Source organism: Rhinoderma darwinii, chromosome 5 (genome assembly GCF_050947455.1).
Source record: "Rhinoderma darwinii isolate aRhiDar2 chromosome 5, aRhiDar2.hap1, whole genome shotgun sequence".
In the NCBI taxonomy this organism is placed as follows: domain Eukaryota; kingdom Metazoa; phylum Chordata; class Amphibia; order Anura; family Rhinodermatidae; genus Rhinoderma; species Rhinoderma darwinii.
The window spans coordinates 51,549,767-51,573,976 of NC_134691.1; the positions used below are offsets into that span (position 1 = coordinate 51,549,767).

The 24,210-nt window shown below is 43.1% G+C and overlaps 1 protein-coding gene across 3 annotated transcripts in view; it reads right to left on the reverse strand.

Moving 5' to 3' along the window:
* The window catches only part of VPS13B (vacuolar protein sorting 13 homolog B), an 886,671-nt gene that overhangs the window by 854,335 nt on the left and 8,126 nt on the right, over positions 1–24,210 (reverse strand). For all 3 annotated transcript variants that reach the window (XM_075825953.1, XM_075825951.1, XM_075825952.1), the window contains exon 3: positions 20,269–20,412. In XM_075825953.1, the coding sequence (XP_075682068.1) occupies positions 20,269–20,412 (144 nt within the window). The remainder of the gene's footprint in view (positions 1–20,268; positions 20,413–24,210) is intronic.

Here is a 24,210-nt window from a genome sequence, read left to right on the forward strand (position 1 = left end):
TTATCAATGGTGACGGAAACGGAAGCTGTGTTTCAGTTTGACTTTCCGTTGCAGGGTTCATCCGACGGAAACCTCAGACGGAACCCCGGAATGGAAAGCCAACGCTGATGTGAACAGGCCCTTACTCAACACAGCGTGTGGACTATTTCTAGATGTAAATAGTAAAAATGTGTTAAAAGGTGAAAACTAAAAAAAAAAATCATCCCAGAGTTTAGGAGCGAACCCAATTAAGGGCCTGTTCACATCACCGTTCATTTCCATTCCGGGGTTCCGTCGGGTGAACCCCGCAACGGAAAGTGAAACTGAAACCACAGCTTCCGTTTCAGTTACCATTGATAGCAATTGTGACGGAAACATCGCTATGGTTTCCGTTCGTCACCATTCCGGCAGGTTTCCTGTTTTCCGACTGAATCAATAGCGGAGTCGACTACCAATCATCAATACCAACATATGCCATAGGTTTTTACATGCCTCTCCACAAGACTCCTCTACCACTTTGTTTGCGAGCAGCAGTTGTCATAGGTTGCCTAGTAATTTGCACTGTAAATAAAGCAGACCATACACTTTCGATAGATATTGGCCGAAAGCGCGTTCGGCCGACAGCTATTCCTCCCATCTGCCTTCCCCATACTCAAGCACGTTTGGCTCGGCTGTGTATGCATGCGTTCCCAAGAGGTAGAAGGAACTATGCTACTGCTAGAGACCTCTGGAGGTGCCATATCTCCTCCCGAACAATAGGATCAGGCATGTTGAAATCCAATAGACCGATCATTCGTTCCCCAACATCTGCTGTCGGGGAAGAGTCGGGACACCGGCATACACATTAGATGGTCAGCCGGTCCCACCGAAAGTCACGTTCGTCCAACATTCAAATGTGTATGGCCACCTTAGTTCTCTGCAGCACTTTCCACAACAAATCTGCTGTGTGAGAACATACACTAACAGAGGTCAATTCAAGTGCATTTTAAAGGGAATGTGTCGCATATGAAACCTTTTTTTTTTGTAAGTGTGGTTACTTATTTCTATTATATTTTTTACGTTTTTTGCTGTATTTTTTTTTTTTCCGTATGGTGGAAAGTATTAAACATTAAATAATAATTTGACATGTTTTCCAATGTTGGCCACCAGGGGGAGCACTTCCCAGAATTACAGCAAGGTGAATAAGGCAAAGCAACCTGACTCACAGCTGCTGTAACCTCACCCCCCCTCTCACAAGCCAGGTAAAGGTGTCTTCAAATTGCTAAGCAGTGTCCGGCAGCCATGTTGGGTGTGATTCTGCAGCTGGAAGAAGTTATAGGACACACCAAAAGGCTAAGTGTATGTTCACACGCTTACTAAACAAAGGTAAACCAGCTCCTGATTTTCAGCCATTTTTTAATCAAACTCGCGTTTTTTAACGGCCGTTTTTGGAGCTGTTTTTCTATAACGTCAATGAAAAACGGCTCCAAAAACGTCCCAAGAAGTGATGTGCACTTCATTTTGGTCGGGCGTCTTTTTACGTGCCGTTTTTTGGAAAACTACCACGTAAAAAAACGCCCTGTCGGAACAGAACGTCGTATTTCCCATTGAAACCAATGGGCAGATGCTTGTAGGCGTTCTGCTTCCGATTTTTCAGCTGAAAACATTGTGTGTGAACATACCCTTAGGGTATGTGCACACGCTAACTGCATTTACGTCTGAAATGACGGAGCTGTTTTCAGGAGAAAACAGCTCCGTCATTTCAGACGTAATTGCTCGTACTCGCGTTTTGCGAGGCGTCAATTACGGCCGTAATTTGGAGCTGTTCATTTAATTCAATGAAAAACGGCTCAAATTACGTCCCAAGAAGTGTCCTGCACTTCTTTGCCGAGGCTGTTATTTTACGCGCCGTCTTTTGACAGCGACGCGTAAAATTACAGGTCGTCGGCACAGTACATCGGCAAACCCATTCAAATGAATGGGCAGATGTTTGCCGACGTATTGGAGCCGTCTTTTCAGGCGTAAATCGAGGCGTAAAACGCCTCGTTTACGCCTGAAAATAGGTCGTGTGAACCCAGCCTTAGAATGATGAAAGTGAAGTGAATGACTTTTCAGTTGACCGGTTCACACGCCCTGTATTTGACATTCTTTTTTTTTTTTTTGCACATTTTACGTGCAAAAAAAAACACATAAAAAACGCTTGATTACACTTGATTTTGCGTGTTTGGGGGATGTGTGTGTGTGTGTGTGTGTGGGGGGGGGGTGCTCGCGGCTGATTCTTCAAAACAGCTGATAAGCGGCTATGAAGTATCAGCGGCGCCCGTGCACACTCCTCTCTGCCACACACACACACACACACACGAAAAGTCTTAAAGGGGTCGTCCAGGAAAACATGGCGCCGCACCTGTCCTCAGGTCGTGTGTGGTATTACAGCTCTGTCCTATTCACTTCAATGGAGGTGAACTGCAATACCAGACACAACCTGAGAACAGGTGCGGCACTGTGTCTCCAATCCGGACACCCCTTCTGTCCCGAGATGACCCGACGGGGGAGGCGGGTGTCAGAGCCACCCAGCGCCATCACTGCAGACAGAACCACACAACTACGGCATGAGGGCAGGGCTTGTCCTGAGTGCACTGTCTCTTGTTATGGACAGATTTATAGTCACATGAACCCCGTCTGATGAATCGGTAACCTAGGTCCAATCACATGACAGAGGGGGGTCACCAAAAACCCTGTGCACCCTCAGCCTGTCCATCCAGCCCTTTCCTGGTTATATCTGCGTCTGGGAAAGCTGGGTGACCACCATTACCCCTCATACTGGAGTGTTTGGGGATGTGACTAATGAATCTCACACTCCAGTAGGAGGGGTAATGGTCGTCACCCAGCTTTCCCAGACCCCTGAACGATAAATCTCTCTAGTTGTGCTGAGACTGTTTGGGGATGTGACTAATGAACCTGTCAGTCTCAGCACAACTAGAAAGATTTATCGTTCAGGGCTTTCCCAGTACAGTTTCATCATGTGTCCTTCATACAAGGGGGGGCCGTCGGGGGTGGGGGGCCGTGGGGGGGTCACGAGTGCGGGGGTCTGTGAGAGAGTGGGACATGCAGAGACACAGACCTTACCTGCAGTGCAGCTGGTCTTCAAGATGGCGCCTGCTCTCTCCCTGCAAACAGCTGCTCTGCTCTGTGTGACTGACCTGCGTCTGCGCATTACAGAGCCATAGAGCAAAGTCAATGGAACGGCTCCCGTTCATTGACTCCTATGCACTGTAGCTGCCGTATACCATCTCTGTATGTGTCGTTCATCGACACATACAGAGATGAAAAACAAAATGGCAGGCCCCATAGTTAAGTAAAAGTTAGAAAAAAGTAAAACACAAACACACACATAAATAAAAGATTTTAATAAAACACTAAATGCAAATGGATATCAAAAATATTTTTTTCGTGACACTCGTCCTTTAAGAAAGCTATGTTTCCCAGTCATTAAATACATAATCATTGATAAATCTCATGCATAAAAGTCCATTACAAGGGTAGAGTGAATATAACAACATTTACACATTTACCGTATGATACAGAAGCTGGAGTGAATGACAGTAAAAGATTATAATGTAGGTTAAGTGCATGTTTACTGCAGCCGCTATTCATGATATAAGAATCTGGAAACATTACTGAAAAAAATAAAAATCAATTGTTGAACATGGAACAGTACACATACCGACCTCAGTGACAACCCAGAACACAATCCACATTGATTTATTTTCCACATATTTTATTACCTGCTGAACACGCACATATGTCTTTCCAGTTATGTCATGTTCTGATATTAATCTTTCTGGCACTGCAGAGATCATGCCACCGGATTTTGTCAATCGCTTTTTCAGACCGGTTCCCAAACATAATGCATGTTTAATAAAAAATATTTATGTCCATGCCTTTCCCAATCGCTCAAACCAATTTAACGGACCATAAAAAAAGGCCTCCGTAAAAGTTAAGTATATTTGGTTTTCTGTTAAAAACTATTTAAAACGTATATACACAAATATGTCTGCAATAAAATAGGAGTAAAACATACTGAGTAAATTGGTCCCCCATTCTATGATTGGTTATGTAAATGTACAGCATAACGAAGGCATGAAGCAGGAATTTCCTTCTGGTAATGAAGCCGGTGAAGTGCTCCGCTTCTAAAACCACCGGAGATTTACGGTTATGGTTAAGGGAACTTCCGGCAAGTCTTCAATTTTATCTGCAGTGCCGTAGGGCAGGCTGAAATGAATGGCCGTCCATGTAATATGACATGGAATTTCATATCGATATGGGCATCTCGAGTCCGCCAGAGCAAGAGCCGCTCTTTGAGCCAGAACAGATATGACATCCACAATAAGGCATATGAAAAAGGGTTGTCTAAAGTGGGATAACCTCATTAACGGTTTTGTAGTTTACTAGAGCCTAAAGGTCCTTTCACACCAACCAATATGGGCCATGAAACGAGCGCTGATCGGCGCTTATTCGCTCCTTCACAAGGAGCAATGATTGGTTATGTATGGGGACGAGCGATCGTAACTACGATCGCTTATCCCCATGCATTTGCATCATGTATAAGCACAACTTCCTGTTTACAATGATAGAATTTATTGCTGCATGAAGGATGCAATCAGTCGATGAATGACCGTTTGCTCATTCATTGGCTGATCGTTGCCCTGTTTACACAGGGCAATGATTGGAAATGAGCCTTCATATAGCCCATGTAAATGGGCCTTACCTCTCTTGTTGAATGAAATTTCCAGAACACTATGATTAAGTTCTACATGCAGTATTGAGTAGCTTTGTACAGTTTGTATTACTGACCTGTTACTGAGAAGCACTGGGTTACATGAGCTTGTTTCTTCTCCAGCCACATACAAAGCTACAGCCTAGATTCCAAGTTACTACACTGCAGGACATTTGGGTAGCTTAAAGGGGTTGGCCAGGAAAAAAATATTTTCTAAAAAGTGTCCCCCAGCCTTGGTTTGCCTACCCTAAAACCCGCTACATACTTTCTAACCAGTTTTTGTTTGGTCTCCATCGTCACTGTTGAGCTGTTTGTTTATATCCCTTGCTTCAGGTCCTGGCTGTTTCCGGTTTTGTAACCCACCATGCCCATGATCCCTTGCTGCATCTGAGGAGACAGCTTACATTTCCCCCTTCCTCACAGCATCTCAGCTATTTGCATACTGCCACAGCCATCTATGTTCACAGGGTCATTCCCTGCTCTAATTACAGTCACCCAGTTCCCTGCACACTGTCACACACACCCAGTAATTATCACACAGGGGGATGGGGGTTAAATACAGGAATGTGGGGGTAATACACAGGGATGTTGGGGGTAATGGACAGGGATCACAGGGTATATGCATCGATGATGGGGGTAATACACAGGGATGATTTTAAACCCCATCATCCCTGTAAATTACCCCAACATCACTGTGTATAACCATCATCATCCCTGTGTATAACCCCCAACATCCCTGTGTATTTCCCCTATCATCCTATACAGGGATGATGGGGGTCACAGACAGGGATGATGGGGGTCACAGACAGGGATGATGGGGGTCACATACAGGGATGATGGGGGTCACATACAGGGATGATGGGGGTCACATACAGGGATGATGGGGGGGTCATGTAACCCCATCAGCCCTGTCTTTATGTAACCATCGGGCGCGTGGAGATTGAGGAATAACGCCGCCCCTCCTACTTCTACATCAGAGAGTAGAAGGAGCAGGGGGCGTGTACTAGGAGAGACGACGCTCAGTGTCTTTGATCAGCCAGCACTTCCGGGTGAACGGAGGCACGACGCGTCAACAACTACATCTACAGGCACTGCGGGAGCTCCAAGAGTGAAAGAGGAGGAGGCGGCGTGGACGACGAGACATGGGGAGGAGGGATCGTGTACCATGATTGATGACGTTCCGTGTCTTTGCTCAGCCAGCACTTCCGGCTGAGAAGAGGCACGGCGCGCCATCAACTAGGTTTACAGGTGGCAGGACCAGAGGAGGCGGAGCTCTGAAGAGCTCATGAAAAATCTACCTGGGCCGCTGCCTGTAAATGTAGTTGATGATGTGCCGTGCCTTTCTTCAGCCGGAGATGCTGGCTGAGCAAAGACATGGAACGTCACATGAAGTAAAAAACGTACCCTGGGTGTGGTCACGTGACCGCAAATCAGAATCAAGTAACGAAGCCAGAGGTAAATAGACGTTATATTAGAAAGTTACTTATATATGTCCAATTAAATTAAAATATAAATAAAATGTATTCCTGGACAAACCCTTTAAGAGTAAAGGGGGTTTTACACTGGGCGATTATCAGGCAGACAAGCATTCATATAACGCTCGTTGCCGTAAACAGGACAGCGATCAGCAGATGAACGAGCAAACGCTCGATCATCTGCTGATCGTATCATTTAAAAAAAAAGTTAAATATTATCTTTGTCGGCTGCACATCTTCCTGTGTAAACAGGGAGACTTGCTGCCGACATGATAAAGTATGCGGACGAGTGACCGGAGTAATGACCGCTCGTCCCCATCCATAGCTCCGTGTGATAGGAGCAAACGAGCGCCGATCAGTAATGTCTCGTTGATGGTCGCTCGCTGCACCGACCAATTATTGGCCGGTGTAATTGGGCCTTTACACAGTTTTAGCTAAGCAGCACCTCAGATCTATGCTCCCTAGTGAATGCAACTTGGGGCATTGTGTGCACTTTATCTTTTTTTTATTCTCTGTGTTGGCTAGACAATATCTAAAACGTTTTTGACCACTGCATGGCAATTGCTGCAGAAAGAGTGACAACGACGGAGAGTGGCTGACAACAATGGAGTCCTTCAACTCCAGAATATACGTTTTTTTTATATCCCCCATTCTCTGAAACATGGACATAACTTAAGAAAACTAATAACAGTACACTGGAGTCATAGTATAACCGTAAAGCAATTCCTCTTATTGACAAAATATCTAATCTATTCCGGTATGGGACGTGACAGATCTAAACACCCCTTATATATTATTACTTTAAAAAGTTTGGTAAAGAGAACAAGATCAAAAAGTTTGAATACAGTACGTATATCTTTCTGTAACGCCCACAAACTGAAAAGATGGTGGTTCAATGTTGATGCTTTAAGAAAAGTCAACATGTTCGGGAAAAAAAAGGAAGCAAAAGATTTTGGTCGACTATGAAATAGGAATATTTACATTCAGAATGTATTATTCTAGAACAGATAGTGGTGACCTGTGATCTTAAGAGGGTCAAAGAGAAGATCAGATATCTGTTGAAATGGTTGATCGACATGCAGATATTTTTTTACATCTATGGACATAATTTATCTGTGTCTTTTTTTTTTAATCAGTTCAAGTTTATTCAACAAAACTCCACATTATTACAGGTCATTGTACGTTCTCATACAGTGTACAAGCAATTTTCAACAGACCCAATTCTTTACATTTAACCAAACATTCCCTTCCCCCCAACTCCCCCCTGTATCCCCCCCAGCCGATCTCCTCAGTACCACTTTTCCAATCCTCTCCCCTCAGTGGCCCTATACCTGCACTTGTTGCCTTAGTGTCATTAGCTCCACAGAAGCATACCCAGATTGATCAATCCACCTAGCCCATTGTTTGTCGAACTTGACCCTGGACCCCCTCTTGGAGTATATCCTATACTCCATCAGAACCTGTGAGTTAAGTGCCCCTATGATTTCTTGTTTTGATGGTGGCTCCGCATCCAGCCAGTGCTTTGCAATTCCTTTCCGAACTTGATACAGTATTTTAGCAATTGCCAACCCTGACATCCTATCTCCCCCCAAATCTCCAACATACCCTAGCAGCATTACTACCGGATCCCATGGGATCTGTACCTCAAACACTCTCCCCACTAGTTCCAATATTTCCGTCCACAGACTCCCCAGCTTCCCACATGTCCAGAACATATGAAGGATGTCTGCTTTTTCTTCCGGGCACCTAGGGCACTTTGCATCCGCTCTTAATCCCATTTGTTTCAGCACCCACGGGGTCCTGTACACCCTATGTATCAGAAACAACTGCGATCTTCGTTGTGCTACATTAATGGACAAAGTACATGTTGCTGCCAATACCGCCTCCCAGTGGTCTGTTGTAATAGGACCCACATCCCTCTCCCATATTGCTTTCACTGTTGCCATAGGATCTCCCAGATGTTCCACCAACAACCTGCGATAAACCAATGAGATTAATCCTTTTGATGATACTGCCTTTGCAATATGCTCCAACACCCCCGCTGCATGCATCGTCAGGTCCACACTGACCGCTTGTGTCTGCACTGCGTGCCGAATCTGCAGGTACTGATAAAACATGCGGGAGTCCAGTTGAAACTCCTCCCTTACTTGCTGAAAAGATTTGAGTATGTCTCCCTCATACAACTGATTCAACCGTATTATGCCTTGCTGCTCCCACCCCTGCATCCCTTCCAATTTACCCAATTCCCCCAAATAAGCATTCCTCCAGAGCGGTGTATATTTAGTGCACTCCCCTATCCCCAGCAATTGCTTGCACTGCCACCACACCTTATGTATGAGAAGTAGAGTGGGTCTGGTACTCGCCATCTGTTTATATCTATGCGCTTCCAGTCCTGCCAACGGGTTCTCCCCCCCCCCCCAGATATGATAGGATGCGCGCACTGGACCCCCATGTCTCTTCCTGCTCCCACCCCCAGAAATGCTGACATTGGGCAGCTAAATAATACACCCAAGCATTAGGAACAGCCAGGCCCCCCTCCTCCTTTGGCAGCTGTAATTTCTCCAGTTTAATCCTAGGTACCCCCTTCTTCCATACTAGGTCTCTAAAAAGGTTATGCAATCTCCTGAACCAATATTTGGGGATCCATACCGGTGAGTTATGTAGGACATACAACACCTGGGGCATAAGGATCATTTTAATCAAATTTGTCCTACCCAGAGCCGATAGGGGCAACTTATTCCACGCCTCTACTTTGGCTTTTATCTTTGTTAACAGTGGCATTACATTAAGGGACATATAATCCTGTACTTTCGCCGTCACCCTCACCCCCAAATACTTAAACTCCTTCACCACAGGTATCTCCACCTCCTCTTCCCCATTCTGAATATCCCCCGGGTCCATGAGCATTAGGGCCGATTTTGACCAATTAATGAGTAGTCCTGAATATTTCCCAAACCGCTTAATTAGGGCCATCACTAACGGTAATGTGCGTTCGGTATCCGCCATGAATAGCAGCATATCATCTGCGTATAATGCAATTCTTTCCTCCACCCCCCCATATCTCAACCCCTGAATGTGTTTATGTTGTCTCACTGCACACGCCAAGGGTTCCACCGCCAACAACAATGGGGACAATGGACATCCCTGACGCGTTCCCCGCTCCAGCGCAAACCGATCCGATAACACCCCATTCACCCTTATCTTTGCTGTCGGGGCTACATACAACAATTTTACCCATTTTATATAATTAGGGCCAAATCCCATTTTTTCCAGAACTGACCACAAATAATTCCACTCCACACAATCGAATGCTTTGGCCGCATCTAAGGACATTATGGCTCTCCCCCCACGATTATCCGGCATAACTTGTAGATTCAAAAACAGCCGCCTCAGATTTACCGCCGTCGATTTGGATGGCATAAAACCGGCCTGATCTCCGTGTACCACCCCAGCTACTACTTTAGCTAGTCGAAGCGCCAATACTTTCGCCATGATTTTAATATCCGCCGTCAGCAGTGAGACTGGTCTATAAGAGCCCGGGAGTTGAGGATCCTTCCCCTCTTTAGGCAGAACTACTATAGTCGCTTCATACATGGTTTCTGGAAGCCGCCCCCTATTGAAGCTGTCTAAAAGAGTGGCCAGTAACTGCGGCGCAAGCTCCTCCCCATATTCCTTAAAAACTTCCACCGGAAGACCATCCGGCCCCGGCGCCTTTTCACTGGCTAGTATCCCTATAGCCGCCTGTATTTCCTCCAGAGATATTGGCTCCTCCAATGTCCCTCTCTCCTCCCCCCCCAACCTAGGAAATTCTATCTCCCCTATATACTCTTCCAGCTGCTGAGGCGTGTGCTCTGCCCTAGAGGCATACAAATCCGAGTAGAACTGCTGAAACACTTTCAAAATCTGTCCTGTATCAGTCTCCAACCTCCCCCCCTCCCCTTTAATGGTGTGTATGTAATTATTCTCCCTCTGAGCCTGCGCCATCCTTGCCAGTAACCGTCCAGTGGTTTCCCCCTCATAATATTGGCGTTTTAAAAACATCCTTTTGTTATCTGCCCTCTCCAACTGATGTTGCTTTAACAACCGCTGCGCCTCCACCCAATGCTTCAATGTGTCTGTTGTGTTATCTATTATATGCAGCCTTTCTGTCTCCTCTACCCTTCCCAACAGTGCTTCTCCTAATTGTCTAGACCGTGTTTTTACTGCTGAAATGTGCTGGATGAACACCCCTCTCAGCCACGCCTTCATCGCGTCCCACAGTATCTCTTGCGGTACCGTTCCTGAATTGAACTGAAAGTACTCCTTTATGAGGTCTAAAATTTGTTTATTGTCTATCAGCTTTAGCCAAAAGGCATTAAGTTTCCAACACCCTTGCCCCCGCCCTGTCCTCTCCTCCGTCTCTACCTTCATTAACACAGGAGAATGATCCGATAACGCTCTTTGCAAGTACTCTATCTGAGCTACAAATGGTACCGCTGTCGGTGAGCACAAGATTAAGTCTATCCTGGATAAAGACTGATATGTGGAAGACGCACAAGAATACTGAAAGCTATTTGGATGTTTATCCCTCCATATGTCCCGCCAGCCCATTTCAGCAACCAGATGGCCAAAAGCTGTTACACCTCCCCCTGTCATGCCAAATTTATCCATATTGGTATTCAATACTGCGTTAAAATCCCCCATCACTATTAACGGCACCTCCGGGTACCTAGCCAGTTCCTCCACCACTTTCTTGATACATCCACTAGAAAACGGAGGGGGTACATACAACACCACCAACACACAATTCCAATGATACAATGTACAGTGTACCCCCACATACCGCCCCTCCCCATCCTGGAAGGAGTCGTGACATACAAATGGCACTGCCCTATGTATGAGAAGACTCACCCCCCTTGAATATGTAGTATGGTAAGAATGAAAACTATGGCCTACCCAGGCCCTATGCATCATGGAAACTGAATCCCTAGTCATATGTGTCTCCTGTAGTCCTATCACCCTCGACTCCTGTTTTCTAATAAAATCAAATACCGCCTGTCGTTTTCTGGCTTCCCGCAGGCCCCGTACATTCCAGGACAAACAATTAATTGATCCCATCATCCCTCAACATATCACAGCTCCTCCTATCCTGTTCTCTTAATTTTACATATCCGACCGGCTGGGTCTCCTTTCCCTCCCTCCCCTCCCCCCCCTGCAACCTCCCCTCCCCCCCCTGCAACCTCCCCCGTAAACCTACCCCTTTCCAAGGGTTGGGGCAACAGAACGTATCTGCCATTACCCATAACAAACATCGGCAGGTCAACTCTGCCCACCATACATTCAACAATGCCATAACTCGTTATGTGCTTTTCCCGCTTAACTGACCATCCCTCCCGCTGCCATTTTCTTACAAATAAACTACCATCCCTTCAGCATATCAATACCCCTCAATGTCCATAAACACATTCCTCCTCTTCCGGTCTTCCGCGGTCCCCGCAACCATGCCCTCCAACTCCAAGTCCAATCAAATGCCAAATCTTGCAATTTTTCCTACGACACCTGGTTCAGTCCTGCATCCCCAGCCTCCTTTTGCCAGCCGGTCTGTTCCGGATCAACGCCGTCCCTCTGCCGGTCTCAGCTGACTTTCATGGCTATCCAACCATCTAACCGCTTCTCTCGGTGTCTCAAAAAAGGAAGTTGTTCCCAGCGCCACCACTCTCAAACGGGCAGGATACATCATGGAATATTGCACTTGTAATGCCCTTAGTCGTCTTTTTATATCCATAAACTGTGATCTTTTCCGTTGTACTTCCAAAGAGAAGTCCGGGAAGAAGGACACTTTCACCCCATTAAAGGAGATGTCTTGACGTTCTCTAGCTTTCCTCAGGATCTTGTCTCTATCTTTATAATGTAGAATCTTTATCAGCACCGGTCTCGGCGGCCTTCCGGGAGGGCCAGGTCTGGTCGGCACCCTGTGCGCTCTCTCCACCGCAAATAAAGGGGTCAATTCCTCTCTGCCAAATGTGTCTATCAGCCACTTTTCAAAGAAGTCATCCGGATTCGTTCCCTCCACTCTTTCCGGAACCCCCACAAGGCGCACATTATTTCGTCTCAGCCGATTTTCCATATCGTCTGTCTTAGCCATCAATGTCGCCACTGCCTGCGAATGTGCCTGTACATCCTGCTTTATGTGAGGAATCGCATCCTCCATGTCTGAGACTCTCCCTTCCACTGCAGTGGTGCGTTCCGCAACTTTCTGCAAATCATTCCTGAGCAGCAAAATGTCCTCCTTCAATCCACCCATCTGACTTGCTAAGGTATTAAGGACCATAGAATTCTGCTTCACCGCTGCCAAAATGTCCTTTAGGGAGGGTTCCTCCTTCCTTACTCCACTTTTCCCTCCAGCACCTGGCTGATCCTGCATCGCGCCACTCATCTCCTCCTCCTCCTCCTCCTCCTCACTTCTCATGTCCCCCGCCAAAGGAGAATACCTGGATCCATATGATGAGCTTCCAGCTGCCTGATCTCCAGCCGACTTTCGCTGCTGTGCAGCCGCCCCCCCTGCTCTCGGCGTGCGGGCGAACCTCTCCAGCTTTTCCACAACTTCCTGCCGGAGGCCTCTATTGCGGCCTTCCTTCTCCTCGGCGCCATCTTGAGCGCGGGACCCGGGACTCGCTGGCGGCGACTTCTGCTTCTTAGAGCGCGTCATTATGACCGGGTATTCGTGCTCCTCCACCTCCAGACTCTGGTAAGCCCCTAGGGAAGCTATTTTCCCCGAGTTTTACGGGATATATGGACCTTAAAGGATGATTACAGCAGGAGCTCCGGTCACACACGTCCTCTCACATTCACCTCTAGGCCACGCCCCCATTTATCTGTGTCTTTAAAGCGACCCTCCAATCGGAGAAAAAAATTATAAAATGTGATGGTGCGCATGGAGTAATATTCCCTGGTGCCCTCCAGTTGCCACCCTGTCCCGTGGCTCTGCCGTTTTAGGGTCCTCCTCTGTGTTGTCTCAAAACGGCCACAACGCTTCTCAGACTCACGTGAGCAGCTCTAGCCAATACGAGAACAGTGGGAGCGTCTCAGACTCTGAGATGTGCTGCGGCCATTTTAGCACAGCACTGAGGGGACCCTAAAACAAAAGACCCATGGCAGAGGAAACCAGATATTATGCACCATCATATTTAAAATGTTGTCCTGGGACCAAAGTGATTATATAGGGTGAACGTTAGATACATTTTTGATTGTCAGACAAATTTATTGTATTCAATCTTCATTTAATCTTTCAAAACATTGTTCCACGCGTGACCGTCTTTAGCGCAGCTGAAGTTGTCACTTCTTTGAGCTGCCCAGAACGTAGCATTGTGATCAACAACAATCAAAATGTTTTCAAGACGATTACTACATCTATGATACTGAAACCGATCGGTCCATACCAAAAGGAAATCTACTTCTTTGGTCAGAAACACTTATCGTTCACGATTCAAAATCCATCGTTAATGGGAAATCCTACTTATGTAATGTTTATTTTAGTATTAACCCCTTCCTGCCTGTTTCATCTAAATTAAAAGGCTGATGACATGGTCCCTGTGCTAGAAGCCGGTTCATTTTTGTGCTGCGTTTCATGGCACTGCGCGCTCCTGCACACAGTGCCATCGCCAGAATCAAGCTGTCAAATAGACAGCTCCATCCTGTACTGTGACAGGGAACTGAAATAATCCTTAACAGCTCTCCTATTGAGCGATGTATTCCCATATGCAGAAGCCACCGCTTCTGTATGTGGGTTGTGGCTTATTAATGTCACAGGGATTCCATGTGAAGAGGGACTCCGAGGCATGCAGAGAAGACACGATCTGTGTCTTCTCTGCACGTCTCTGTATACAGATCATCAATAACAGTGATCTAATGTACTGGCTCCATCAGATCACGGTTATCAGTGATTTGAATATGGGGACATCAGGAAACACATAGATAATGCCTCCCTGCTAAGTCACGGTTTATTTCTGCGTCACGGCTTCCGTTTATAATGGAAGCAATGATGAAGTGCTGAATCCGTCACACAACATATACTACACATATACTACCGGCGTCCGACGTTCCCCATTGATTTACAATAGGGTTGTGTCAGGTTTCACTGAATTCTCTGTCGTTTTCACTGGAAAAATAATGCCACATGCAGGTGTATTTTTCCTGTCAAATTTGATGGCATTTGCAACTAAGGCTCTGAAGCCTCCAATGTAGATGTGAACATAGCAATACCTCCACAGTAAAAATGTAATAAATATAGAGAAAGCGAAACACGGCGCCACATGGTGCAGGTTACCCAAGTGAGAATGGATAATTGAGAAGAGTGATGCTTACCTTGAAGCAATGAAAATTGAGCGATGGAGAGAAAAGTGCTGCTGCTGCCGGGACTCGAGGCCGGTGATTCAAGATGAACGACCGCAGATGCTATGCTGGGTGAGCTGGAAAAAAGAGTCTGCAAGGGCGCTGCTGCACACGGATAAGACCGAAGTGACAACTTCGGAATGATGATGATAATTCAATGATAAAATGATGATAATTGAATAAAATTTATTGGTAATATGACTACGCGTTTCAATGCCGTACCGGCATCTTCATCAGGTCATGAAAGAGAGCACAGACATCACAGTTTAAATAGAATCTTAAAGTTCGAAAAAACCCGCCAATGTGAACAGGGGCAGGGCGTTCGAGTGACGTCAGAGTTCAAAGGTTAAAAAATGACAGATAACAATGAACAACACATAATAAACATAATCATAATGATAAAAATAATAAAAAAGGAAAGATAAAGTCCATATGCTAGGAGACTATATAAGAACAATAAAACAAGTGGTACAGAATGAATCGCAGGGAATGCAGAACTAGATGAGGGGCTAACCGTAAAATGAACGGATAAATAGGTGCTGATGTAAATGCAAGATATAAAACAATTATAAACAGTATAAGAATATAATAAAATATGTAGAATATATAAATGGGCAGTATATTGGCACGATAATCAGGAGAGTCAGAGAGACAAATGAAAGTTTATCCCTATACACTCAAAAGAACGGAGTCGGCAAATGCCGGTAAAACATAAATAAATAACGGCTCAACGAATTTAGGAAAAAGAGATGACATATGTATAAATTTAGAATGCAAAAACATAAATGTAAGCATTACTGAGAGAATAAGAGTAACAATACTGTATATGAATAATTTATGTGAAATTGGTGAACAAATGAATCTGGTATGGTATAATGATACGCTATAAAGCCGATATTCAAGTCGGCAGCCGGTAAATGAGAATAGGTAAAGAACAAAATAATAAAGATGAAAAAATGATGTGGAGACAAGAGGCTAAATAATGAAATGTACAATTGTAAAGGACAGTAAGTGGTAATTAACAGTATGTACTATTAATACTAATGATGGCCAAGGACATATGTCCTGAATATATTCCAAAGAAAACATGAATGTGCCTATAACGGAAAAAACCACTGATGATGCAAGAGAAACTTAAAATAAGCAACGATGAAGATAGAACATTGATAATACATAACATAAAATTGCACAAATATATTAAACCGACAATGCGGGTCAAAAAACAGTATAGCCAAGATATATATAATATAATGTCATATAATGAACTGAAACATAAATCAATAAATGTCATACAATGTCAATATAATGTCATATAACGAACTGAAACATAAATCAATAAATGAAAAGAATAAGAATATACTGTATTAGTAATTAAGGCAATTATTAATCCAAAGTGGACTCAGAGACATCATTGAGGCCATCAGGTTGAAGAGTTTTCATTTTAAAAATCCAGTAGTTTTCGCGTTGTTTAAGTTTGCTGAATCGATTAGTGATATTGAGCGGAATTTGCTCTATAGGTGTAATGAGCAAACTACTAAACTGACTATTATGTGTGGTGGAGAAGTGTCGAGAGACACTATGTTTTAAAAAACCAGTATTTATGTTGAATCTATGGTTGTTGATCCTGGTCCGCAAACATTGCGTAGTACGGCCAATGTATTGGAGATGACACGGACATTCCAACAAATATATAACGAAAGAGCTTCCACAGTTCAGAAAGCTATTGATCTTAAAGGATTCTTTGGTCATTGTGGATGCGTAAGTGGAGGCCTTGTGAGTGATATTGGTGCAGCACATACATCGCTGTCGGCCACATTTGTAAGAGCCTAAAATTCTCTCGACACTTCTCCACCACACATAATAGTCAGTTTAGTAGTTTGCTCATTACACCTATAGAGCAAATTCCGCTCAATATCACTAATCGATTCAGCAAACTTAAACAACGCGAAAACTACTGGATTTTTAAAATGAAAACTCTTCAACCTGATGGCCTCAATGATGTCTCTGAGTCCACTTTGGATTAATAATTGCCTTAATTACTAATACAGTATATTCTTATTCTTTTCATTTATTGATTTATGTTTCAGTTCGTTATATGACATTATATTGACATTGTATGACATTTATTGATTTATGTTTCAGTTCATTATATGACATTATATTATATATATCTTGGCTATACTGTTTTTTGACCCGCATTGTCGGTTTAATATATTTGTGCAATTTTATGTTATGTATTATCAATGTTCTATCTTCATCGTTGCTTATTTTAAGTTTCTCTTGCATCATCAGTGGTTTTTTCCGTTATAGGCACATTCATGTTTTCTTTGGAATATATTCAGGACATATGTCCTTGGCCATCATTAGTATTAATAGTACATACTGTTAATTACCACTTACTGTCCTTTACAATTGTACATTTCATTATTTAGCCTCTTGTCTCCACATCATTTTTTCATCTTTATTATTTTGTTCTTTACCTATTCTCATTTACCGGCTGCCGACTTGAATATCGGCTTTATAGCGTATCATTATACCATACCAGATTCATTTGTTCACCAATTTCACATAAATTATTCATATACAGTATTGTTACTCTTATTCTCTCAGTAATGCTTACATTTATGTTTTTGCATTCTAAATTTATACATATGTCATCTCTTTTTCCTAAATTCGTTGAGCCGTTATTTATTTATGTTTTACCGGCATTTGCCGACTCCGTTCTTTTGAGTGTATAGGGATAAACTTTCATTTGTCTCTCTGACTCTCCTGATTATCGTGCCAATATACTGCCCATTTATATATTCTACATATTTTATTATATTCTTATACTGTTTATAATTGTTTTATATCTTGCATTTACATCAGCACCTATTTATCCGTTCATTTTACGGTTAGCCCCTCATCTAGTTCTGCATTCCCTGCGATTCATTCTGTACCACTTGTTTTATTGTTCTTATATAGTCTCCTAGCATATGGACTTTATCTTTCCTTTTTTATTATTTTTATCATTATGATTATGTTTATTATGTGTTGTTCATTGTTATCTGTCATTTTTTAACCTTTGAACTCTGACGTCACTCGAACGCCCTGCCCCTGTTCACATTGGCGGGTTTTTTCGAACTTTAAGATTCTATTTAAACTGTGATGTCTGTGCTCTCTTTCATGACCTGATGAAGATGCCGGTACGGCATTGAAACGCGTAGTCATATTACCAATAAATTTTATTCAATTATCATCATTTTATCATTGAATTATCATCATCATTCCGAAGTTGTCACTTCGGTCTTATCCGTGTGCAGCAGCGCCCTTGCAGACTCTTTTTTCCAGCTCACCCAGCATAATAAATATAGAAAAATTACAAAAAATAAATAAAAATTAACTAGATCAAAATAGAAACCGATAAGATGAGGAAAAAATTAAAAAAGGGATACAAAAATTATAAAAATGTCAAAAGTACCCCTTTGCCCAAAAAATTGCACATCTCTCCAAACTCACACGCACAAATTTTAGACATCTTGTGTGACACCAACACATTTTGAGTGGCCATCTGGTACTCAGGCATTAATACATATCTGTCACGTAGAATGTACCTTACCCTAAAAACATACAATAATTACCCTGGCCACCTATTTGTGTCTGTTCTAGCACAGCCCTTGCTGCTTTTGTGCCTGCACTACTAAAAAAATCTGTACCTGAAAGAATACAATCCATGTTCAAGTGCTTTTAAAACTAAAATAGGGGCTTTGTTCTCAGCGCTATAGCGACATCATACGTTACACAAGGTAGACATATGTGGCTTAGCTATGCACTGGAGACTCGGAGGATTCATTTTTGGGGTAGTTATGTATTACGCTACTTACCTTAAAACAGAACATAAAAAAAATACGCATTTATTTTTCCCTGCTTTGGACCATTTTTACCTAAAGAATGCCAACAAAATGAATTGAGATCAGCTTCAATTTTAAATTACAAGTCCTGTGTGTCCCACAAAAAAAACAAGAAACCAACATTTTTTTGGGGTAGACTATAAAATAGAAAAACATGTTCAGCTTTGGGGTATATTCACACACAGCACAAACACTGCATTATTTCTGACCTTTTTCGCAAGAAAAATAGACATGCTGCAGATTGAGAATCCACATCGCAGGTCCATTTCCACACTTCTTTTCTGCAGATTTGTTACAGTGTCTGGATGAGATTCGTAAAACCCCACTAACTTTGCTGCTACTGAAATATGCTGCGCAAAAAATCAGGTCGGAAATTCTGCAGTGTTTACGCTATGTCGGAACAGAAATGCAGTATTTAAAAAAACTAAAATTTTGCTCTGGGCATGAAAGGGTTAACCAAGAAAAGTATATGAGGCAACGTAAACGTAAAAGCAAAATATTTTCCAGAATCCAAAATGTTCAGAAAATACAAGCAGGCCTTAACAGATGACTAAACCTGGTTCATACACTAGAGATTTTGGACAGTCAAATAGGCCGACTTAAGGCCCCAAGCACACGAACGTAAAAACGCCCGTAATTACGGGCCCATAGACTTCAATTGGCCACGGGTACCTTCCCGTTTGCTTACGGGAAGGTGCCCGTGCTGTTGAAAAAATATAGAACATGTCCTATTTCAGGCCGTAATTACGGCACGGGCAGGCCCATAGAAGTCTATGGGGCTCCCACAATTACGGGTGGCTACGTGTGTGCACCCGTAATTACGGGAGGATTGCTAGGCAACGTCAGGAGAATTTCAGCACCCTGGACAGTGACTGAGTTAAACGATCAGTGCGGGACAGAGAGAAGGGCTGCACTGATCGGCAGTAACTCTTTCAGCACCCTGGACAGTGAGTACCATGCGCGGCGCTCACAATATAGATGTCTAATGTTACTTCAAAAACCTGTAAAAAAAAAAAAAAGTTAATACTTACCCAGGACTCCCTGCTTCTTCCTCCAGTCTGGCCTCCTGGGATAACGTTTCAGCCCATGTGACCGCTGCAGCGGTGACATTGACTGCCACGTCATCCAGGGAGGTCGGACTGGATGTCAAAATAGGGACGTGTCACCAAGACAACGGCCGGGGTACATATGAACTTCTTTTACTTACAATCGCTGCGTTCCGCTGCGGAAACTCTGCCCGAAAGGGCTGCCCCTTCTCTCTATCCACCACTGATAGAGAGAAGGGGCTGCCGATTAGTGCATAGAAAACGGGTTCGTATATATGGGTGGAATACTGGTGACAACGGACCCGGCTTTACGGGCACGGGTCCGTAAATACTGGTGGAATACGGGTCGAATACGTGTGACAAAGGACCCGTATTTACGGGAGGAAAAAAATACGTTAGTGTGCATGGGGCTTAGACCATTTTCTGCCAACTGTAAGAGACTTTCATGACACAAACGAAAATGACAGACGCTGACTGATGGCAGATATCTGGGGAAAAATTCGTCTGTTGGATTGTTTTTGTTCGTTGTCGAATGAAGTCCTTAAAAAGTGCATGCCAAACTACAGATCTGCACCGGATTACTAGAAGCCCAGACCAGGCCACAGATCAAGGCAAATACTATGGCAGATCATGGCGTTGTCATCCAATACGGTAAGATTCACAGACCAACCGTGAACAAGTCCTTCACAAAACGACCATCTGAAATCACTCCATGGCCAGCTTAATAATGGCAAACAGACTGTATGGCTTACCTGTACTCCATCCTTTAATTTTAGTATGCACTCCATAGTGTTGATGGTGATCACAACAGACTCTGACCCAAGTTTGGTCCATGGTACATGAATCCGTAGCTCGTGTATGTGCCCACTGAGAAATGTGAACGGCAGCTTTAGTTCCTATGTAAACATAACAAAAATAATTACTAAGGGACAGATATTATGTATCACTGTATATATTATTTTTAATCTCACACGCAAGCAAAATAATTATTCTAAGGGAGTCCGGTCACCGGGTCCTCTGTATACATTAAAATGGGAGTCCTATTCGGCTTAACGAGAGCAAATTGTACTAAGAATACTGCTCTATTCCAGACAAACAGCCACATATACATGCCTCTAGCAGCTACTTGACCAAATGACAAACTAAAGACCCTCTCGTCCTATTCCTTCCAAGATGGGGGCCATCAAATTCACATCTATGAAGGAAGGAAGTCTCAAAAACCTATTAAATTAGATCCTAAGGTTTTGCCAGGAGTACTAAAGTCTTATTCATTTTATAATTTCAGTATCACCTTTATTAAAAACTATGAACTTAGATGTGATCGATATTACATGGATCCTGTGTGTCAGGGACATGCAGGACCAGCATTCACAGAAGACGTCCCTGCAGTTGACCTGGCAATCGGATTTTGATGGAAGGATACAGCTTCTATGTATACAGGATACATAGAAGCTGTAAACTTAAAAAGTAAAATAAAAGTCAACTTAAAAAAAGTTATTAAAAAAAATAGTTTGATTCACAAGGTGTACATAGCCTTTAGAAGGTATACACAATCCCATATAGCTGTCCCTGCATGCCTCTAATTGTCTAGGAGTGAGCAATATGTTCAGGACAAAGTGCGCTCTCCCTGAAGAATAGATTTAAGGTCCTGTGTATAAAGCAAACCAAACTTTGTAAATGAGATGCTGAAAGATGCGTGTAATATTACCACCTTCTTATACTTGTATGTATATTTATATCTGTAGAGTAACGTTCATGCGTGTTTACTGTACATAACTGAGCAGCACTACAGTCTCTATATCTCGGATACGTGGAACAGAATGACACGAGGAGAATGCAATTAGATATAAGTAAAACTCATTTAATAGGATAAGTCACTGTTGGCAGGCTCCGTACATTCACAATCACAGAATACCACACTGGCTCAGTGGCCCATATTCAATCTTCTAAATGTTAAACATCGAAACGCGAGTTCAAACTACCATAAACGCAGTGTTTACTACATATAGAAGACCTCGGTTTATGATGGATGACCTGTGCGGTAACCTCCGGTAGTGTACGGTCATACAGCGTAGTAATATTACCATACTGTACCTCATTTTAAGTGCTATACAGTAAAAGTGCTCTAATATTTTGCAATGTATCCAGTCTGACACAGATGTACATCACTAATTTTAATGGTGTCCACTGGGGCTCCGGTATTTTTGACGGCAAGAAAAGCCCTGTAGACTTTTATTCTTGACGTCAAAGATACTGGAATGGAAGGCAGAACGGCTGACGAAGGCTCCCAAGTGTGAACAGGGCCTAACAGTACCATACAGTGCCCAAGTTACATTTCCATGCAACTACCTAGATATTATACAGTGCCGCCATCCCCATACACTGGAAAAACAATATAGTACAATGCCTAAGTAGCGATGCCTGAGTAAATGCCACTATAGAGCGCTCAAATAATACCAACATACTGCTCAAAAAACACTAATAGGTAACTGTTAAGTCCAGTCAATGATCTCTATAGTGAACCTTCTCTTATGGCTAGAGAATGGCAGTTCGTGGAGATCCTTATCAGCCAAGGTATAAGACATCAGGAATTTCCAGAACATTCGCTGTACGTCAGACATTTTAAGATTATACATATTGAAGTTGTGCCTCAACTTGGAAAAGTATTCACCCTCTTGGTGTTTTTCCGGTTTTGTTGCATTACAACATTAAATTAAAATAAAATTTTGGCGGGGTGCAGAATATTTTTTTTACTGTGACACAAACAATTGCAATTACAGGTGCAAGTCTATTGGGGTATGTCTCAGCTCAGCACATCTAGACACTGGGATTTTTTACCCATTCTGCCAGGCAAAATTGTTCCAACACCGAGTTAAGGTCCTTTTACACTGGCCAATATGGGCCATCAAAACGAGCGCCGATCATCAAGACAGCTCGATCAGTGCTCGATTACTTCTTTCACATGGAGCAATGATTGGTTATGTATGGGGACGAGTGATCATTACTACAATCACTCGTCCCCATGCATTTCCATCATTTTGGCAGCACATCTCTCAATTTACATGCCGACGACGATAATATTTATTGCTGCTTAAACTACAAAATCAGATGATGAATGAGCGTTTGCGCGTTCATCGACTGATCAATTCCCCTGGTTACACAGGATAATGATCGGGAACGTGTGTTCATAGGAACACTTGTTTGCCTGATCATTAGCCCGTGTAAAAGGGCATTTGAATGGGTTGTATTGGTGTACAGCCTCTTCAAATCATGCTACAGATTCTGAATTGGATTGAGGTCTGGGCTTTGACTCGGCCATTTCAAGACATTTATAGGTTTCCCGTTAAACACCTCCAGTGTAGCTTTAGCAGTAGGTTTAGGGTCATTGTCCTGCTGGAAGGTGAGCCTCCGTCCCAGTCTCAAATCTCTGGCAAACTAAAACCGGTTCTCCTCAAGTATTGCCCTCTATTTGCCATCCATCTTTCCAGTCCCTGCGCTCTCCCCCCCCCCCCCCCCCAGCATGATGTTGCCACCACCACCATGCTTCACTGTGGGAATGGTGTTCTTGGGGGGATGGGAAGTGTTGGGTTTGCATCACACATAGCGTTTCCCATGATGGCCAAAAAGTTACATTTTATTCTCGTCTGACCAGAGAACTTCTTCCATGTGTTTGGAGAATCTTCCACATGCTGTTTGGGGAACTTAAAACATATTTTCTTAGGTTTCTCTCTAATGAATGGCTTTTTTCTGGTCACTCTTCCATAAAGCTCTGTGGAGTGTACGGCTTATAGTGGTCCTATGGACAGATACTTCCATCTCCGCTGTGGATCTTTGGAGCTCTTTCAGTGTTATTGTTGGGGTCTTTGTTGAATCTCTGATTAATGCCCTCCTTGCCCGGTCTGTTCGTTTTGGTGGGCAGCCTTCTCTTGTCAGGTTTGTAGTTGTGCCATATTCTCTCCATTTTGTTATAATGGATTTAATGGTGGGATGTTCAAAGTTCGTGAGATTTTTCTTTATACCCCTGACCTATATTCTCCACCACTTTGTCTCTGACCTATTTGGGGAGCTCTGTGGTTTTCATATTACATTGGGATGTTGTACTATTTTGTCAGGTACAATACAATAAATCATATATAAAATCAAATTTAATTTCAGGTTGTAATGCAACAAAAAATGAAAAACCAAGGGGTATAGCTTTAAAATAGTAAGATGCCTTTTATTAGTCACGACAGCTTGTTCACGAGCCACCAATACTGTGAGCTCCTAGAACCAAACTTTATTTTATAGGAATATTAGTTCTGGCTAGAACAATGCTCCAGAATGAATGTCTAATGTAAAGTAACAAAAAAGGTCAGACACTCATGAGCCAAAAGTTAAAGGTTAAAGTCTAAAAAAAATTAAAGTAACTCAATTAAGACTCACGAGCACCAAGTTTATTATAACAAAAATATTCTCTCCTTTGAATAAGACATGAGGATCTTAATGTTGAGTTATCCCACAATAGAAAAAGGATTTGTATGTGCTTCACTGTGATTTACTTTGGCACCCTCACAGCATAATCCTTATTAAAAATGTTATGTCTGGTACCTTATCTAGAACATTTGAAAAGTCCAATTTCCCTCCTCCCCCCTAAAATAATACACATCGGATACGTGACACTGCCCTCCGTGCTCTCCGCTCTGTGTTCCAGAATT